Source organism: Heterocephalus glaber, unplaced genomic scaffold (assembly GCF_053883595.1).
Source record: "Heterocephalus glaber isolate CG9 unplaced genomic scaffold, H.glaber_assembly_v1.0 deba00001004, whole genome shotgun sequence".
Classification (NCBI taxonomy): Eukaryota; Metazoa; Chordata; class Mammalia; order Rodentia; family Bathyergidae; genus Heterocephalus; species Heterocephalus glaber.
Genome location: NW_028258179.1, coordinates 5,348,457 through 5,368,198, shown reverse-complemented (window position 1 = coordinate 5,368,198; position 19,742 = coordinate 5,348,457). Strand labels below are relative to the sequence as shown.

General features: G+C 50.9%; 1 protein-coding gene across 2 annotated transcripts in view; it reads right to left on the bottom strand.

The window, feature by feature from the left end:
- Positions 1-1,162: 1,162 nt before the first annotated feature.
- Efhd1 (EF-hand domain family member D1) overlaps positions 1,163-19,742 on the bottom strand; it is a 31,328-nt gene continuing 12,748 nt past the window's right edge. Inside the window, exons 2-4 of one of the 2 annotated variants that reach the window (XM_004868132.3) lie at positions 15,706-15,853; positions 11,133-11,267; positions 1,163-2,151 (exon numbers count right to left, since the gene is read on the bottom strand). In XM_004868132.3, the coding sequence (XP_004868189.1) occupies positions 2,017-2,151; positions 11,133-11,267; positions 15,706-15,853 (418 nt within the window). In that variant the 3' untranslated portion in view covers positions 1,163-2,016. Of the gene's footprint in view, positions 2,152-11,132; positions 11,268-12,428; positions 13,602-15,705; positions 15,854-19,742 lie in introns of those variants that run through there. The other variant, XM_087209410.1, reaches the window with a different exon arrangement.

Here is a 19,742-nt window from a genome sequence, read left to right as displayed (position 1 = left end):
TCTAATGAACAGTGGAGGTTAAAAGTAGGAAAATTGCCCTGGTGTGGTGGCACACGCCTATAATCAGCACTCAGGAGGCTGAGGCAGGAAGATTGCAGTGAGTTTGAGGACAGCCTGGCCTACATAGTGAGACCCTGACTCAAAAAAAAAAAAAAAAGAGTAGGAAAATTTATGGGGAATAGGGATGAGGGAAAAGAATAGCTCTTGAGAGACAGGAGGAGTCCTGACTGGGTTGCCAAGGAGCCCACTTCTCTGACAAAGTTTTATAGAGCAAAATCACAAGGTGGGTACAACATGAGTCAAAACTATAATCAACCAATAAGATCACTAGTATAGCCGCTTGGCTAACAGTGATCCAATAGTAGCAAGGGCATGTGGATGACAGCATTAGCTTGGTCCATAAACTATAGTTTAGTCTTGTCTTTAGTCTTCGTGGGTAGGAGAGGAGGCCCCACCTCTAATGAGATAATGGTCTGTTTATATGGGAGATCTCAGAAGACAGTACCAATGATCTCAAATTTCCACTTATCCCTTTTAGGAAAGTTTGTCAGTCTGGCCATTGTGACTTGAATCTTCATTGGATGCGCCTCCAGCCACAGTGGTAATGTGTTCTCATCTTCCGCACTGACTCCTTGCCTACCTTAGCTGTCTGCCCTAAAGATGCCAAAGACAGCGCCTGGGAGCCCCGAGTCTCCTTGGTGCAGAGCCTGGTGGCCTTCACCGGGAGCACTGGTCCTCGTCCTGCCGAGCCACACCCAGAGGAGGCGCTGCCTCGCCTCAGTTTCAAGCTGTGTGGAAGAAAGGAAATTCAACTACAGATTTGCCTGGGAGCAGAAAGCGTCCTGCCTGGGCCAAGAGGACAGCGGCTGACCACCTCAGGCCTCCGGGCGTCATAGAGCAAAGCCTCTACACTGTGCCTGAGAAACTCAGGGTCCACACAAGCCTCGGCCCCCTACAAATCGTGTTCGCCTCGCCCCTAACTCGAAGAAGACTCTGGGCACACTGGCCTGATGCCACATCCACTTGCACGGTTTATTTGAAAAAAGACAGCTGGGGTTGGGGATGTAGCTCAGTGGCACAACGCCTGCCTGACAAGCACAAGGTCCTGAGTTTGATTCCTGGTACCAGGGGAAAAAGAAAAATAAATAAAAAGAGACAGCTGTAAGGCAAAAAGGCAGATGGCTTCTTTATTGCAAAGTCAGTAGTTACCAAAGAGAAGCAATAAATATGACATTGGGAAATTTAAAAATACAATAAACCGGTGGTATCTCTGAGCAATCCCCCAAATTCATAGGATATAAAAGTGTCTCCTGTGCTGGGAACATCCCTACCTCAACACCTAGGAGCTGACACTGACTGGAGGATTTGGAGGTTGTGACTTCAGGACTCTGACAGGCCCTGATGTGTGCAGTGGGAGAATCCTGACCTCCACAGTCAGAGGTAGCGGGACCTTCTCGGGACCTTCTCCTCGGTGTTATGGCTGATGACTTTCATTGTTTTTTGTTGTTGTTGTTGTTGTTTTGGTACCGGGGATCGAACTCAGGTCCTTGCGCTTGCGCAGCAGGCGGCAAAACCACTGAGCTAAATCCCCGGCCCCTGCCTTTCATTCTTGTAGTTGAGTAGCACGAAGTCAGGAGAGGAAAAAGACCCGGATGGTGAGGAGTGGACAGGATGGGCTTGTGGGCGCTAAGGTCCAGGAGCAAGACAGGGGACTTGGGTGCGCTCCCCGCGGGAGAAGGGAGGGTCGTTGTCCTCCCCCTGGAATCCCAGCACCCCACTGCAAAAGCAGCCAAGAGAATCTAAGAGTGAATGGGAAAGGACAGAGGAGAAAGCGGGCAGGGCAGTGTGTCCCCTGGGGGCCACAGGAGAGAACGTCGGGACAAAAAGACGAGTCGCTGACGTGGGCCAGTGAGAGGGGAGTGAGGGTACAACAGCCCTGGCCACCGTGAGGGAAGGTGGGGTGCGGGGACTGGGATGGGCCGGAGGCTGAGGCGCAGCTGGGGCTGAGGCAGGGCGCTAGGCGCTGAAGGCGGCCTTGAGCTCCCCGAAGGCCGCCCGGCGCAGGCTCCTCTCCTCCTCCTCCCGCCTCCGCGCCTCCTGCTCGGCCTTTAGCTCGGCCTCGAACTTGCTGGCGGATGACAGGGCCTGGGCCTGCGGAGAGAGACGGCAAGGGGGAGAGGAGGGGGTGACACCCAGCGGCGAGCAGGCCACTCGCGGCCCTGGCGGGGCTGGGAGGCCGGGAAGACGCGCCTGGCTCGGTCTCCTGTTAGTGCAGACACCAGCGCTTTCTTTGTTGCTGCTTAGACGCACTTCCATCTGTAGGGGGTGCTCTAAATTCTTTTTCTTTATTTTTTTAGCAATGGTCGATTGAACCCAGGGCCTTTGTACTGAGCCACATCCTCAGCGCCCCCCCTTTTTCCCCCCAGCCCTTTAAAAAATTTTTTGAGGCCAGGCATAGTGGTGCATGCCTGAAATCCCAGCACTCGGGCAGCTGAGGCAGGAAAATCACCCTGGAGTGTAGCATGGGCAACTTAGCCAATTAGTGAAACTCTGGCTCAAAAATAAATAAGCAGGGCCGAGGATTTAGCTCAGTGGTTCCATCCCCTGCCCCGCAAGCGCAAGGACCCGAGTTTGATCCCTAGTACTAAAAAATAAAAATAAATAAATATTTTAAAACATTTTTTTGTTAAGACAAGTTCTCAGTAAGTGGCTAAGTTGACTAGGTTAACCTTGTGATCCTCCTGCCTCAGCCTCCTAGGGTGCTGGGATTATAGCCACCATGCCCAGTTGGCTTTTTTTTTTTTAATTAAGAATTTGTCTTCAGGTTAGCCAGGGATTTAGCTCAGTGGTTCTACCGTTTGCCTTGCAAGCACAAGGTTCTGAGTTCAATCCCCGGTACCAAAAAAATTATTTTGTCTTCAATGATACATATCAGACAAATCCATGTAAAACTTCTCTATTCTACAGCTGATTTTTTCCCCCATAGTCATTTGGTAACAGTGGTGAATGATGCACCAGGTGGATACATTATTTTAATACAGGCTACTAAATTACTCCCCAAAGTAGCTGTTCCAATTTACGCTCCCAGGATCAAGTCCTCATTTCCCCACAGCTTCGCTAAAACTCATCCTTAACGTTCTTCCTTTCTGCCAATCTGAGAAGGAAAAAAACATTGGCACCTTCTTTTACTTCCTCTTTGGTGAACTGCTCTTTGTGTCCTTTCCTTATTTTTCTATTCAACTTCACTGCCTCTCTCTTTTTCTCTCTCTCTCTCTCCAGTCCTTTATAAAATTTAGTCTCTTGCTACATATTTTTTACTCACTGCTGTCTTTTGCTTGTTTTCTAACTTAAGGCATCTTGGGCCTCAGAAATATTTGCAGTTTTGATGTAATCAAATTTATCAACCATTTCATTTCTGAGTTTTGCATTTTATGTCACATTTAAGATTTTCTATGCCCTCAAGGCTCTACATCCATTTTCCTGTATTTTCTTCTAATACTTTTATGGTTTTATTTTCTCATTTAGCTCATTAAGAGCCCCTTCAAAAGCTCCCCCCAATAAGCTCACTTATTTTAGTGAGGGGTACAAAGTAGGGATATTTATTTATTTATTTATTTATTTATTTGAGACAGGGTCTTGCTGTGTAGTCCAGGCTAGTCTTAAACTCATTACGTAGTCCAAGCTGGCCTTGAACTCATGGCACTCTTCCTGCCTCAGCCTTCCAAGTGCTGAGTTTACACGTGTGCACCACCACACCTCAATAAAGTAGGAATTTTAATTTCCTCTTCCTAAGTGGATAGTGGATTGTCTCAATATCTCTTATTCATACTCCATTATTGACCTAAGTTTTTTCATATTCTAAATCCCCATACGGAAAAAATCTGTTCTTATATTTTCTACTCTATTTCAGTGACTGATTTATTCCTGCATCCATACTACATCGATTCATATTACTACTACCTGATAGAATGCCTTGATATTTATGAGGAAAGTAAATGTTCTTTTAAGAAACATTGTAAAAAAAAAAAAGGAAGAAACATTGTATAGGGTACAGTTGAGTGGCAGAGCATGTGCTTAGCATCTGTGAGGCCCTGAGTTCAAACCCCAGCACCTCCCCAAAGAAAAATATTGTTCTTTTCCTTCTTCTTCCTCTTCTTCTCCTTCTTTTTTTTCAGTCTAGGGATTGAACTCAGAGCCTCAGCTCATCTTAGGTAAGCACTCTACCACTGAGCTACAACCCCAGCCATTTTTAAATTTTTAAATTTTGAGACAGGGTCTCCCTAAGTTGCTAAATTGCCCAGGCTGGGTTCAAACTTGGGATCCTCCTGTCTCAGCCTTCCAGGGTGGTGTGATTATAGGTGTCCACCACACCTAGCCACTTGTTTCTTTTTGACAATCCCTATAATAAGAATATATATATATATATATATATTTTTTTTTTGTACAGGGGATCAAACTCAGGATCTTGGGCTTTTGAGGCAAGTGGCGGCACTACTGAACTAAATCCCCAGCCCAATAAGAATATATATATATATATATATATATATATATTTTTTTTTTTTTTGTACCCAGGTTCAATCTCGAGTCTTTGCACTTTCTCAGCAGGTGGTGAAACCACTGAGCTAAATCCCCGGCGATAAGAATATATTTTAAATAATTCTTGCAGTCTTAGCACAAATCTCCTTAAATGTTATAACTGCACTCCATTTCTTGATGTTTTATGTTCCTTACAGCTATATTCCTTAATATAAAAGGTATTTCTGGTATGGCATTTTTATCTGGTTTTGTTTTCAGAAGCAATGGCTCCAGAGAATAAACAGGACATGATCTGTTTTAATATGCTGGCATTATTTTTGTTAACACTGAAAATCAGGCTGGGGCTGTAGTTGGTGGTAAAGTGCATGCTTAGCATGCATGAGGTGCTGGGTTTGAATAGGGAAGAATAAATCTGTAAGTTTCCCCAGGCCTTAGCTGTATTTTAAGTAACCTAGAGATGATTTTAATATCACAGGTTATATGCAGATACACACCCTTTCTCTAAGGGACACGAGTATTTGAGGACTTTGGTCCTGGGATCAAATCTTCCTGGATACAAGGGACAACAACACTTTCTGCTCCCCAGGACCTGTGTTCTGCATGATGTGCTGTCCCCATTCCCTGCCCACTAAGGCCCACCCTCATGCAGATGATTTTTTTCCCTCAGTGCTAGGGCTTGAACCCAGGGCCTTCACACTGAGCTATGTCCCCAGCCCTTTTTTTATTTGTTATTTGGAGACAGGGTCTGCTGAGTTGCTCAGGCTGGGCTTGCTGTCCCCCTGCCTTGGCCTCCCAGCATGCTGGGATCACAGGCGTGCATCACCATGCCTGGCTCAATTGAAGATTCTGTATGCAAGCTTCCAGGCTGGGAACACTTTCCTTTCTTTGCAGGAAGTCTCACAGTGTTAGCAACTGGATCCACTGGGACATCAGGACTTTTCCCGTTTGGGCTGCGTCTTTGGTGGGGCCCAACTCTCTCCCCTGCTCACTTTTCCCACAGTGCTCCCTAGACCCGGCCCACCTCTTCCCCCCTTACTTGGAAACAAACAGAGCAGTACAATCCTTCCTCTCAGGACCCTCTCCCTGTGCAGGGAGACCCCGGACCTTCCCCAAACACCTCACAGCCCAGAGTTGGGCTGCACTGGCCTGGCGTGAACCTGCTCAAAAGCCAGTTGCTCAGTTCTCAGCGATGGTGAGCTGGTAATCAAATAGAGTCAACATGAAAAATAGAACTACGATTTTCACTGGGCCTAGAGGTGCACACCTGTGATCCCAGCACTCAGGAGGCTGAAGCAGGAGGATCGAAGTGAGTTCGAGGCCTGCCCTTGGGATCTTCTTCCTCCCCACTGGCAAAGCTATTTCCTCTGTGATTCCACAACCCTCAGGTCCTTGTTTTATCAAGCAGCCCCTCCTCTTGCTTTATCTTCACGTTTTCTTCTCCCTGACCATTTCTCTGTGACCCAAAAACAGGCTGACAGCTTCACCAAGGTGAACCAGACCCTTCCCTGAGCCCCTGCCCCCCCCCCTCAGCTGGGCATTGAACCTTGGGCCTTCAGCCTGCTAGGTTAGAGCTCCTACTACTGAGCTCCATCCCCAGTACTAATCTCTCCTTAAAACTCCATTTGCTGGGGAGAGGCCTGTTGGTACACTCCTGTAATCCCAGCACTTGAGGAGTCTGAGGCAGGAAGATGTTAAATTTGAGCCCAACTTGGGAAATTTAGCTACCACCACCAAAAAAATGGAGGGAAAATTGTTCTTGCCAGGCATGGTGAGGATGCCTACAATCACAGGACTCTGCTTGTTTTTTGGGTTTTGTTTTGTTTTTGGTACAGGGTCATACTTTGTAATCCAGGCTGGCCTTGAACTCACTATGTAGCCCAGGCGAACTTCGAACTCAAGGTGAAACTCCTGCCTCAGCCTCCTGAGTGCTGGAATTGCAGGCATGTGCCTCCACATTTGGTTTTATCTTTTCACTCTAGGAGGCTGAAGGAGGAGGACTGTAAGTTCAAGTCAGCTTTAGTGAGACCCTATCTCAAAATAGAAAATAAGAACAAGGTGAAAGGTGGCACTGGAGATGTAACTCAGTGCAAAGACCCTGCCTTTGGTCCCCAGTATCAAAACGAAAAAATAAACAAAACCAAAAAAATTGTTCTTGTGCTTGGCCGGGCATAATAGTACATGCCTGTCATCTCAGCACATGGGAGGCTGAGGCAGGAGGATCACCATGAGTTTGAAGCCAAACTGTGCTACACATAATGAGTTCAAGTCCAGCAGGAACTACATAGCAAGACCCTGTCTCAAAAAATTTTTTTTCATTTTTGTTCTTGTACCTCAAAACAGCGTCTTCTCTAGGGTTTCTTTGGGCCTCTGATTACTCCTTCTTCTCAGAAGGCCTCAGTGCCAGCCTTTCCCACAGCCAATCACCAGTACTCAGTACTCTCCACTACTGGTAGCCAGGCGTGGTGGCGCACCCCTGTGATTCCAGCACTCAGGAGGCCGAGGCAGGAAGATCACAAGTTCAAGGGCAGCCTGGGTTACACAGTGAGACCCTGTCTCAAAACAAAACCAAAACAACAACAACGAAAACCTGACCACTGGTCAATCTCCTTGAATTCTTGGGTTTCAAGCTGTACACTGTGAAGATGGCTTCTTTGATCTGTCATTGGATGTCTGAGCCCACCCCCGCCTCAGGAGGGCCCAATTCGGGCACCAACATCCCAGGGCTTGCCATGGCTGCGTCAGGAACAGGTGTGTGCGGAAGAATCCTTCCACACCCCTCGACGTCTAGCACCCTCCCCAGGCAGCATCATTCCAGCCTGGCCCAGGGATTCCCAGGAAAAGGACAGTTCTGAATCCTCCCGAGATGCCAGGTGTGGCTGAGTTCTGTCCACCAGGCCGAGATCAGAAGCAATGTGCAAGCAGCTCGATGTCGGTCAAGTGGAGTCACGCCTTTGCCACACCTGAAGTCACCTGGGACAACACCAGAACCAGTTTCCCACTTTTCCTCTCAAACCCCTCCCACTCCAGGCTCCTGTTTCAAATCTCAGCTCCTCTGTCGAAGCTTTGCCAGCCTCCTGCCTTCTGTCCCCGGGCACTGCTTCCTCCTCACCTCATCCTGTCCACACCGTCCCTGCCCTCGCTGGACTGCCACTCCTCTCCTGGGCCAGCCTGCCCTCGCAGCGCCACCTGTGCCCATGCCGAGGGCTCCTGGGACCACCGCTCAGCTGCGCGTCCTGCGGAATCCTGGGGAACAAGTGGCTCTAGAGACCAGCAGGCTGTCCCGGGACCGTCCCTCACTGAGGTGGGAAATCAGCCCCGTGTGTGTCCAGCACGCCCAGGGCCCACTCGGCCTCACAGTCAACTGCTGCGTGCCAAGGAGGGGCTGCTGGCCCCACACCCCTTTCACCTCGGCTCCCGCGTGCAGCTGCTCACTGCTGGGAGACACCGCCCCGCCTCGGGGCCTGACTCTTGGTTCCCACGCCCGGACACCTTCCCCTGCATGATTACAAGCTGAGGCCCATTCATCTTGGAGCATCCGTCACCCAGCTCCTGACGCTGGGGCCTCTCCCAGACCCATGGCGGGAGGCCCTGGATCGTCACTCGTGCGGACGTCTGTGAGGGCCATTAGCCGAGGTGCCATAATTACAGAGTATGTCTGCCTGGCCTTCGAGTCTGGGTGAGCAGGTCGGGAAAATGTATTGTCATGCTTTTCATCTTTTCTTCTGCTTGTAAAAATAATGCACACTCATAAAACATTACAGACATATAAAATAAGTCCCCTCATGTAACTATTACTAATACTTTTTCACGTGATTATCTAGGTTGTATTTAATGCTTTTTGTTTTTTGGTTTTGGGGGGTTTTTTTGGTACCAGGGATCAAACTCAGGTCCTTGCACTTGTGCAGCAGGTGGAGCAACCACTGAGCTAAATCCCCAGCCCGTATTTAATGCTTAACAAAGTTGGACATCACATGTTTTGTTTTTCTTAATTTTGTTTTGGGGTTTGTTTGTTTTGTTTTGTTTAGTACCAGGGATGGAACTCAGGACCTTTCGTTTGTGAGGCAGGTGCGGTGCCACAGAGCTAAATGTCCGGCCCCTGTTTTTGTTTTTTGAGATAGGGCCTATCCGGGTTGGCCTTGAATTTGTTTTCTTATGGTTGAGTTGGGTTTTTTTCCTGGTATGGGGGATCAAACTCAGGACCTTTTGCTTGCCAGGCAGGCATGGTGCTGCTGAGCTATATCCTCAACCCCTGTCCTTGAATTTGTGATCTTCCTGCTTCAGCCTCCTGAGTGCCAGGATTATAGGTGCACATCACCAGGCTTGGCTTTTTGTTGATTTGTTGTTGTTGTTGCTTGATTTATTTTGGACATCTGTACACACACACACACACAGCCATACCTTGGTTTTTGCTTTTTTTGTAGTAGGGAGTGAACCAAGGGCCTTCACACTAAGCTCTAGCCCCATCCTTTTTATTTTTTGTTTTGAGATAGAGACTCACTAAGTCACTAAGTTGCCCAAGCTGGGCTTGAAATTGTGAGCCTCCTGCCTCAGCCTCCCAGAGCGACATCTCACTCTTTGGTGGCTGCAGAATGTGCAAATGTGCGGAGGAAGCACCACCTGCTTGATTCTCTGACCATGGAAGCTTCAGATGTTTAATTTTCCTCTCTTACCAACAACACCCTAAGAGAACCCTGTCCAGGATCGATGTGTATTTGCCTGAGCAGCTCCGGAGGCTGAAACCCAAGCTGCTCTACAGAAATCACTTCCACTCCCACCCATGTGTCCAAGGGCACCCTGAACAGCCAAGCCCTGCACTGCCTGGACAAGGTCAGAAGCACAGGAGCCGAAGCCTGCCCCCCTCCCACAGTCAGGAGGAGCAGCTGGAGGAGCCGCCCTGGAGCTGGGTTTGAAAGGAGCAGTCTCCTGGGCAGAGGCCCTGGCTGGGGCTCCAGGCAGAGGGGACAGCAGGTGCTGAGCCCTGCCATGCAAAGGCCCTGTGGCATTCGGAGGGGCAGATGGGGCTGGAGCAGGGAGCCGACCCAGTGCCTGGATAAGACATCCAGGGCCTCTGGCATGCGTCACATCCCCAGCTGAAGCATGGTGTCCCTCACAGGGACTTTCACAGGGGCAGCCCACGGGACCTGCACACAGGACTCCACTGGTGGAGGAGAACCCAGCCCACAGCACGAGACCCTCCCCTGTGGAGTCTGTCATCTCACTGTTCAGTGTGTGCCCTGGGACAGCACCTGGCTCTGCTGCGGAGGTGTCAGGGATCGGTGTGGCAGGAAGGATGGGCCAGGCCATGGGCAGGGCTGGACACCGGACATGAGTGCTCAGGGTGCAGAGTGGCCACCTGTCCCCAACACTACCCCACGGGAGCTTTGGGACTCCAGAGCGGCACAGAGGCCGGACTCTGTCTCCAACAGCACAGCAGAGGCTGTGAGGGGCTGGACCTGCCACTGAGGACAACATTGTCTCTGGGCAGCCTTGGAAGAAGATGCCACTGCCCCGGGCTGCTCCTGCTGGGGTACCAGGGCATCACAGCAGCTCGAGGCCACAGTTGTTCAACCCTACACACGTGTGCTCACCTAATGCTCGAGGCACTCCAACTGTATTTTGGCTTTTTGGGGGGGGTGTTGTTTGCTTTTTGAGACAGGGTCTTACTATAAAACTCAGGATGGCCTAGAACTCATGGAGATCCTCCTGCCTCAGCTTTCTGATGCTGGGTTACAGATGGGCACCACACCTGGCTTAAGGCACAGTGTAAACCTGGGGATGAATGGACGTCCCCGGAAGGGCTTTGGGATCACGCTGCAGACCCCTTCCCAGCTCCAACTACTGTCCATGGTGCAGATACCCACTCCGGGCCAGCCGCCCTGTCCTCTTCTGGGGTCCCAAGATCCACTGGTTTACAACACAGGTGTTTATAATGCAGGGAGATCCAGGTGTGATGATGCACACCTATAATCCCAACACTCTGGAGGCTGAGGGAGGAGGATCGCCATTAGTTGAGGCCACCCTGGGCTACACAGTGAGACTCTGTCTCAAAAAACCGAAAAGGTAGGCCGGGGATTTAGCTCAGTGGTTTTGCTGCCTGCTGTGCAAGAGCAAGGACCCGAGTTCGATCCCCGGCACCAAAAAAAAAACCGAAAAGGTAAAAAAATAAAAAAAGCAAAGGGAAGGGGTAGCTATTGAAGCCACTCAACCAGATGGAGGGTTAAAAAAGGGGGGGGTACTGAAGATTGAACCCAGGGCTTTTGTACTGAGATGCATCCCCAGCCCTTTTAATATTTTTTATTTTGAAGGGCCGGGGATCTAGCTCAGTGGTTTTGCCACCTGCTGTGCAAGTGCAAGGACCCGAGTTCGATCCCCAGTACCAAAAAAAAATTTTTTTTTATTTTGAGGCAGGCCTTCATTAAGTCGCTAAATTGCCCACGCTGGGCTCAAATTTGTGGCCCTCCTGCCTCAGCCTCCTGTGCCATCTCGCCTAGGTTAGAAAGAGATCCTGGGGAGCGACCTGGAGCTCTGTCCAGCAAACCTGCCTGAGCCTGGACCCAGGGCGCCCCACCGCGGTGCGGGGAGGAGGAGGTGCCTACCTTGGCTTCGAAGAAGTCCTTGGCACCTCGGACGCCCTCCGAGGCCACGCTGATCTCCGAGAGCTGCGCCAGCGCCGTCAACCCGCTGTCGTCCCGCAGCTGCCCGGCCGCCGCCTTGTGGAAGATGAGCAGGAACTGCGGGGACGGAGCGGGGTCGTCCTGTCCCACGGCCGCTGGACGAGAGGCCACGCGGCAGCGCCCTCCACCCCTCAAGGCTCTGTATGGGGACCAGAGCGACCGCTGGGAGGCTCGGGTCTGAGGCCGGGGCTCTGCCTCAGCAGCCAGGAAGGGAGGAGGAAGAGAGAGAGAGAAAGGCAGGCCTCCACATGTGGCTGATGGGGCGAAAACTGATTCAGACTTTTGGGTGGGTGCTCTGGAAATATTTACCAAGAATAAAATGCTAGGGACTGGAGTAGGCCTCAGTGGTAACACGCGAGCCGAGCATCAACAAGGCCCTGGGTTCAATCCCCAGCACCAGAAAGATGAAGGGACGGGAAGAGAAGAGAAAGGAGTTTGCTGGTTCAACCATCCACCCCAGGGCTGGGATCCATCGCTCAAAAATTCACACAGTACTTGAAGCATTATCTAAAGTAAAAAAGTTGGCAATATCCTAATTTATAGCCATGAAAGAAAAATCAAATAGACCTATACATATTTTTAAACAAAATAATTTACTATTTTTGATGTTTTTTAACCCACTTCCTTTTTTCTTTTTTCAAGACAGGGTCTCACTACGTAGCCCAGGCTGGCCTCGGCCTCCTGAGTGCTAGGATTACAGGTGTGCTCAGCATGCCCAGCTCGCACCCACTTCTCTTTCCTTATGTGTCCCACACCCACATCAGGCCACATGCTTTTCTTACCATCTGCAGAGGTCTTCATGGACCTGCTATGTTTCAAATACCTGAGCTCTGTCGCTTGCCACTTAACTATGCTTTCAGGAACTTCTGACTATTGGTATTTGACATGAACCCTGTCCAATCTTTTTTCTTTTCTCTCCCCAGTTATGTTTAGAAAAAACCTTTCTGGCCACCAAGGTTACATAAACAATCACCTATGTTTGTGTCTACTACTTTTATGGCTTGTTTGGGTTTTTTTCCAAACATCTAAATATTTAATCTCTGAATTTATTCTGATCTAGTGTGAGGTAATCATTAAACTTATTTTCTTCCAAATGGTTACTTAGTAATCCCCACAACATTTATTAAATAATCTACCTTCTTCTTTCAGACTCAACCATGACCTGAATTAATCTTTGAAGCAACTGGTACTAAGGCCTGTACAGAATAAATTCCTAAATAAATAAATTGGCCAAATCTAAGTAGCCAGTCTTTTCTTTTCTTTTTCTTTCTTTCTTTTTTTTTTTTTTTTTTTTTTCGAGACAAAGTATCATTTCGTAATTCAGGTTGGCCTTAAACTTAAACTAAGTAGCCCAGGCTGGCCTTGAACTCAAGGCAATCCTCCTGCCTCAGCCTCCCAAGTACTGGGATTACAGGCATATGCCACCATACTGGGCTTTCCCAAATGCAGTTTTGTAGCTTTCTCATTTTCTTCTTTATATTTTTCGTTATGAATTTACCTGTCAAACAACTTCTAAGCAATTTTCATTTGAAAAGAATATAAACCAACGGTTTCCAAATCATCAAAAGAAACTTTCTCCAAGGTTTTTAAGGGCAACCTCCAATATGGGCTTTGTTGGGGAAATTCCAGGTTCTGGGGCCCTTTGCTTGAAGGACATCACCGGAAGGAGGTTCCATACCTGGGACAGGCTTTGCGATCTCAGCCTTCTCTCATCTCTTACTCCCTCGAGTCTTACAACCCCAAATGCCTCACTGAGAAACCCCTGCGTCCGTGGCTCTGGGGCCCTCAGCCCTCTGTGGACCCTGTGGACGCTGATCAAGGACGTGTGGTGTCTCTGGAGCCATGTGGCCAACCCAGGTGGAAGCTGCAGCTTCGGCCTCTGTCACTAGGGGGCCGGCAGAGCCGAGGGCTGAGCAGGTGCTGGGAGGAAATCGGGCTGGGAAGCAGGACGCCAGGCCCCAGGGCACGGGTGGGCCAGAGGCGGGGGGGCCCCGGTGGCGAGATCACCCAGGAAGAGGCGGAGCTGCGGGCAGGAGCAGAGCTTCACTCTCAGAGCCCTGCTGCTCTGTCCACACCGAACGCAGCGGGACGGGAGGTGGGGGACGGGAGGGAGGAGCACGGGCCAACGAGGGGCTGAAGCTCTCTCCCTCCTCCGGCACCTCGCTCACCCTGCGGGGCCCACCAAGGGTGGGGCAGCACCGGAAGACAAGCAGATGCTGGCACCGGGCTCTTAGGCTTCCAGGACCACACACCAAATTAACTTCTTTTCTTTCGAAATCACTCAGTCTCAAACCAGGCATGGTGGTGCACATCTGTGATTCCAGCACTCAGGATACTGAGGCAGGAGGATTGCCACGAGTTCAGGGCCAGCCTGGGCTACACAGCAGAACCCTGTCTCAAAAGAAAACACCACATATAATAACATGAATAATAAAATAAAGCATGAGAGACAGTGTTCAAGTTCACAGCAAATGTGTGAACTGGAAGCATCCAAAATGCCCCCAGGCCCTTTCCTTTGAGGGCTCAGGTCTGGGGCAGATCTGGGTGGTGGACGCGGGTTCTTCCCTGCCCCAGGCCACCAACAGCTCCCGCTCCCACCCCAGGGTTCCCAACCCCAGCAGTTCTCAGAAAAAGAAAATCCAGTTCAATCTGGAAACACTCAGCTTTCCCTAAAGCACTGGACATCCCCAGAAGTGCCACTGTGGCCTCTCGAGCCCTGAGTGATGAGCTCTCCCCAAGCCCTGTCCGTCTGGCTTGGGAAGGCACAGCCCTCAGGCACTGGCATGTTGGGGAGTGGCTGGGAAACCACCCAGCTGTGATGGGGTCTGGGTGGAGGAGAGGTGGGTGACAAAGAGAGCTCAGAGGGCATTCTTAACTTCGAGGCTGTGGTTGGAGGTGTCAGTACTCCCCCTGTATTAGTTAGAGCCCTTAGGCTGTAAGCAACAGAAATCAGCCTGTGGCTTAAGCAAAAAGAAGGCATTTGTCATAAAAGAAGGGTTTCACAGGCCAGGGATGTAGCTCAGTGGCACCTCACCTGCCTGGCAAGCACGAAGTCCTGAGTTCAATTCCTGAAAGAAAGAGAGAGAGGGAGAGAGAGAGAGAGAGAGAGAGAGAGAGAGACAGGGAGAGACAGAGAGAGAGAGAGAGAGAGAGAGAGAGAAAGAAAGAAAGAAAAGAAAAGAAAGAGAAGGAAGGAAGGAAAGAAGGAAAGAAGATAGGTCTCATAAGATCCCCAGTGCAAGATAGGTCTCATGAGATCCCCAGTGCAAGCGAGGTCTGGGGACCCATGCCTGTTGTGATAGTACTCTGGGAGGCTGAGGCAGGAGGATACCAAGTTTGAGCCTCGTTTAGGAAATATATTGAGAGCCTGACTCAAAATAAAAATTTTTTTAAAGGGCTGGACTGTTGTGTAGTAGCAAAGCTCTCAGGCCTGGATGCAATGTGCCCCTCCAACTGCCATGTCCAGTGCAGGGGCAGAGGCAGCTGCCCCACAGTGATTCCTCCTCCAGAAGCGGCCCCCAGTGTTAACGCATGTTTCTGCCCAGCACAAACTCCCAGAGGAGAGAATTTGACCGGCTCCATCCACCACCCACCCCCGGCACCAGGCAGGACGCCCCGCACAGTGGGCTGCCAGGGCCCGGCCCCTTTCATCTGCTTGGGCTCTGCTACAAAAATCCCACAGAGTGGGCCGGGGTTTAGCTCAGTGGCGCTGTGCCTGTCTCGAAAGCGAAAGGTCCTGAGTTCGATCCCTAGTACTGGAAAAAGAAGAACCCCACAGATGGGTGTCTTGGAGAACAGAAATGCATTTCCCCGCCCTGCTGAGCCTAGAGGTCACGATGGAGGCATTGGCAAATTCAGTTTCTGGCAAGGACTCTTCCTGGCATGGAGATGGCACAGGAAGAGACACAACCAATCCCAAGGAGGAGTTATCCACACCCCTATTTCATTTATTATTATTATTGTTTTGTTTTGTTTTTTAGAGGCAAGCTCTTGCTATGTAGTCCAGGCTGGCCTGAAACTCACTATGGAGCCCAAGCTGGCCTGGAACTTGCTGAGATCCTCCTGCCTCAGCCTCCTGAGTGCTGGGATTACAAGTGTTACCACACCTATCCTGTTCTACTGTATTTAAACAATTACTGTAAACCCACCGAAACTCTGCCCAGGAATATCCACTAGGAATATTTTGGTGAACATCTCTCTAGATTTCTCACTGTTTTCCCCAAATGAAGTTCTGCTACCGGTGGTGGTTTTCAGGCTGCTTCCTGGGCACTTCCCTGGCCCATGCAGCAGTTCGATGTCCATATAAGGGGGAGGGGGCAACTGCTGGGATTGAACCAGGGCCTTGGGCATGCTGAGCACTTGCTCTACCAACTGAGCTACATCCAGGCCCAAGGCCATTTCTAGAGCAGAACTGCAGGTTAAATATCCAACCAGTACTCTCAAGAGGCCACCCCTGTGCAGCCCCAGGCTCTCCCAGGCCAGCAGGACTCGGTACCTCCCGGAAGCTGAGCTTGCCATCGAAGTCCTCGTCCACCTCCTTGATCATGCTCTTCAGGCCCAGGTGGGTCTGGGGGGCCCCCAGCTTCTCCATCATCAGCTTCAGCTCCATGAGGTCGATGAAGCCATCACGCCCAGCATCGTATCTGCAGCGGAAAGAAGGGACAAGCAGGATGAAGAGACACCCGCTAGTCTCCCAGACTGCAATTTCTTTGGCCTCATTTATAAAAAATGACTCAAGGTGGCAGTGGTGCCGCAGGTTTGCAATCCCAGGACTTGGGAGGCTGAAGCAGGAGGATCTCTGTGAGTTTGGGGCCAGCCTGAGGTACATAGTGAATTCAAGGCCAGCCTGAATGATATACAGAGACCCCGGCTCAAACAAACAACAATAACAAAAAAATGAGAACAACTGGAGTCCACAAACAGGGTCCATGCGCATGTCCACACAATGGAATAATATCCTCCATTAAAGAGGAGGAAATTCTGACACCAAACACAACGTGGTTGACTGCAAGGTCATTATACCTCCATCAAGTGAAGTAAATCAGTTGCTAAGGACGCATTCTGCAAGGCTCATGGGCACGAGGAACCCGGAGCAGTCACACTCACAGGGACAGAGTGGCGGAGAGGCACAGAGCCGGTGCCCGACGGTAGAGTTCAGCTGGGATGAGGGAAGGGTGTGCAGGTGGGTGGCGACAGTGCTGGCATAACACTGGGCACTGAATGCCAGGCGGCTGTACATTTGAATGGGTGGAGTGGCTGAAATTTGTCAAGCGTATCTTTATTAACTTCTTTTTTGTGAGACAAGGTCCTGCTATATAGTCCCCACTGGCCTCAGACTCATAGGGATCCTCCTGCCTCAGCCTCCTGAGTGCTGGGATTACAGGCTGGTGCCCTCGTGCCTGGCTTTGTTACGCATATCTTGCCACATTTTTAAAATTTAAATGAGCCAATCTGCTTTCTTCACGATCCATCCACCTCTCTCATAACAAAAACCTACCAGTAGAGACGCCCAGGGCCACCCGTCAAGACACATGGCCCGCGGACAGCTGGAGACCTGAGCCTGTGGGCTTTGGTATTTAGGCCCAGGGTCTGGCTGCAGAGAGGGTGCAAGGACGCTGGACACCCGGTGTAGCCCAGCAGACTTGGGCCGCTCCGGTTCCCCAGAGCTCAGAGCTGCCCACTTGGTCCTCTGCTTCAACAGCACCTTTGTCTGCCCTTCGCTGGCCCCAGCATTTCCACCCCTCTTCTGGGCACCTCTCCCTCAGCCTCTCCGTGGCCATGGGCACAGTGCTGGCTGCGAGGTTTATACCACAAGGTGATACCCTGCACAGCTCCTGATGGACCTGAGGAACCCTGGCGACAGGCACCCATACCCGGAAATGAGAAAGGTGCCCCTGGGTCACCTGGAAGTGGGCAGAGTGGACAGACAAGTCACTTTGGACCAGCCCGGGATCTGGGAGCCTCACAGGGTGGCTCATGAATGCTTAGAAAGGGAAGCAATGATTTCCATTTACTTACAATGATTTAGTGATGGACCTCATCTACCAATTTTTTTACTTTGAAAAAATAAAAGCTTTTGCTGGGCATGGTACAGGCACACACCTGTAATCCCTGCGCTCTGGGAGGCTGAGGCAGCAGGATTGCAAGATTGAGCCCAGCCTGGGTAATTTAGCAAGATTCTGTCTCAAAGTTTAAAAACAAATAAATAAAAAGTCGAGAATGTAGCTCAGTGCCAAGGCCCTGGGTTCAATCTGTAAATAAATCAACAAATAAATAAAAATAAACAAAAGCTTTAAGATATAATTTACATATATATAATCCACTCCTTTAAATTGTACTGTTTAGTGGTTCCTACTACATTCACAAGGCTGCACAACCATCAATGCTACCTAATTTCAGGAGCTCTCTGTCACCCTAAAAAGAAATCCACACCCATTAGCAGCCACTCCCCCTCCCCTATCTTTCCATCTGCTTGGATTTGCCTGTTCTAAACATTTCCAAGAAATGGATTCTTACAGCGCAGAGTTTTGCTGCCTGGCTAACCTCACTGAGCATGTTTTCAGGGTTTACTCATTTATGGCAACATATATCAATCTACTTTACTCCTGTCTGCTGCCAAAATGCTACTCTCTCACACGCACTCATGCATTCTTTGGGTGAGGGAGCCTTTTGGCTGTTGTGAACAGCACTGCTCTGAACATTGGTGGACAAGTTTTTGCTTTGTTTTGGTGGTGCTGGGGCTCGAACCCACAGCCTAGTGCATGGTAGGCAAACAGGCTCGCTCTGGGCAGCATCCAGGCCCAGGGAACACGGGCCCCTGGCCCAGAGGTCACACATAGAGACCGTGTGTCACTTCTCTTGGGTGTCCTCCCCGGCGGGACACTGGGCCATGTGTCCACTGGGTTCCCAAAGCTGGTCTACCAGGAACCTTGGCCCAGCCAATGCCATTGTTCCAGTGAGCACACCCTCCCTGAGGCCCTGCGGGGAGTTGAGGGCAGACACTGCACGAACTGGGAGACCCAGAAGGGGTGCAGGCAATCACATCTGCTGGGGCACATCTGTTGGAGCAGAATCTGGAAGATCTCAGCAAGCTGGTTCTGATGTCCAGGGATAAAACAGAGTCCCAGGGGCTAAGCACCGGAAGCAGCAACCCCACTTCCGGGTACTGACCCCAAAGAACCGGGAACAGGGCCTCAGGCACACACACGTGCAGAGTGCTCACACCACACTGGCACACGGACCAAGGGAGGCACAGCCAGACGTTTGGCACGCGCCTGTAGTCCCAGCACCCCCTTTTCTTTCTTTTGATGAAGTCTCACTGTGTATTGCACATGGGCCGGGGATTTAACTCAGTGGTTTTGCTGCCTGCTGTGCAAGTGCAAGGACCTGAGTTCAATCCCCAGTACCAAAAAAACCAAAAAACCCCAAATGCATGGTCCTATGACAGAGAGCCCCCAGCAACTTCTCAAGCACAGGCTTGAAAGTAGAGCCCATCGGCACTGCTGGGGGCCTGGGGCAGGACGGAGTCCTCAGTTCCAGGGAAAGGGGCCACACTCCTGCTCCACGGCGCTGGGCCCTGCTCCCAGGGAGGTCGGCCTGGTCAGAGGAGCCTGGACCCCACGCCAGGACAGAGGCTGAGGGCCAGGGGACTCGCCCCTGGAACCCCAGATGACCCAGCCCCGGGTCCTGGGCATGGATGTGACAGACACAGGACTCAGAGTAACTGACCATGCTGGGCCTGGGAAGTGAAGCAACTGACCGCTGAGCAACAGGCAGGGACAGAAGGGCTCGTTACAGGGCGACCAAATTACAGAACAAAGGCTTCTGTGGCGTGGAACTCTCCAGGCCTTCCACGCAGTCACCTCTCCCAACTCACAAGAGAGAAGTCACAGCAGCTCACCTGGCCACACAGTGGACAAAGTGCAGCTTGGTAACCGAGTGTGCCAGAGAAACACTCCGGCCCTGCGTGGTGGCGCACACCTCTCATCTCAGCACTCAGGAAGTTGAGGCAGGAGGATCAGGGGAGTTCAAGGCCAGTGTGGGCTACACAGTGAGTTCAAGGCCAACCTGAGCTGCTTAGCAAGACCTTGTCTCAAAAAAACAAACAACAGAAGAGGAAGAGAAAGAGGAAAGGGAGGGGGAGGTCAGGAGCAGGAACACCTGGCAGGAGCCATGCAGCGTTAGAAGGGGTCGCAGTGCGGCTCCGTGACAGAGCACTTGCTAGCATGCACAAGGCCCAGGGTTCATCCCTGGTGAAACAAAAAAGGGCAGCCCAGTTAAATGACAACCCAGGTCCTCGCTCTGCCAGGATTTGGGGGCTGTCTTCTGCCTCTGCCCGGCACACACACAGCAGAGACGGAGCCACTCGGGCCGTGCAATGGAGACAGGGACTGCCGGGGTACAGCAGGGCTGAGTGGGAGGGAAGAGCAGCTGAAGGCCTGGGCGTGGAGAGGGGCCTGAGGGCAGAGAAGGTCAGGGAGCAGGCAGGGATTTGTCCTCAGCCAGAGGGAGCCCAAGGAGCCACTTCCCAGC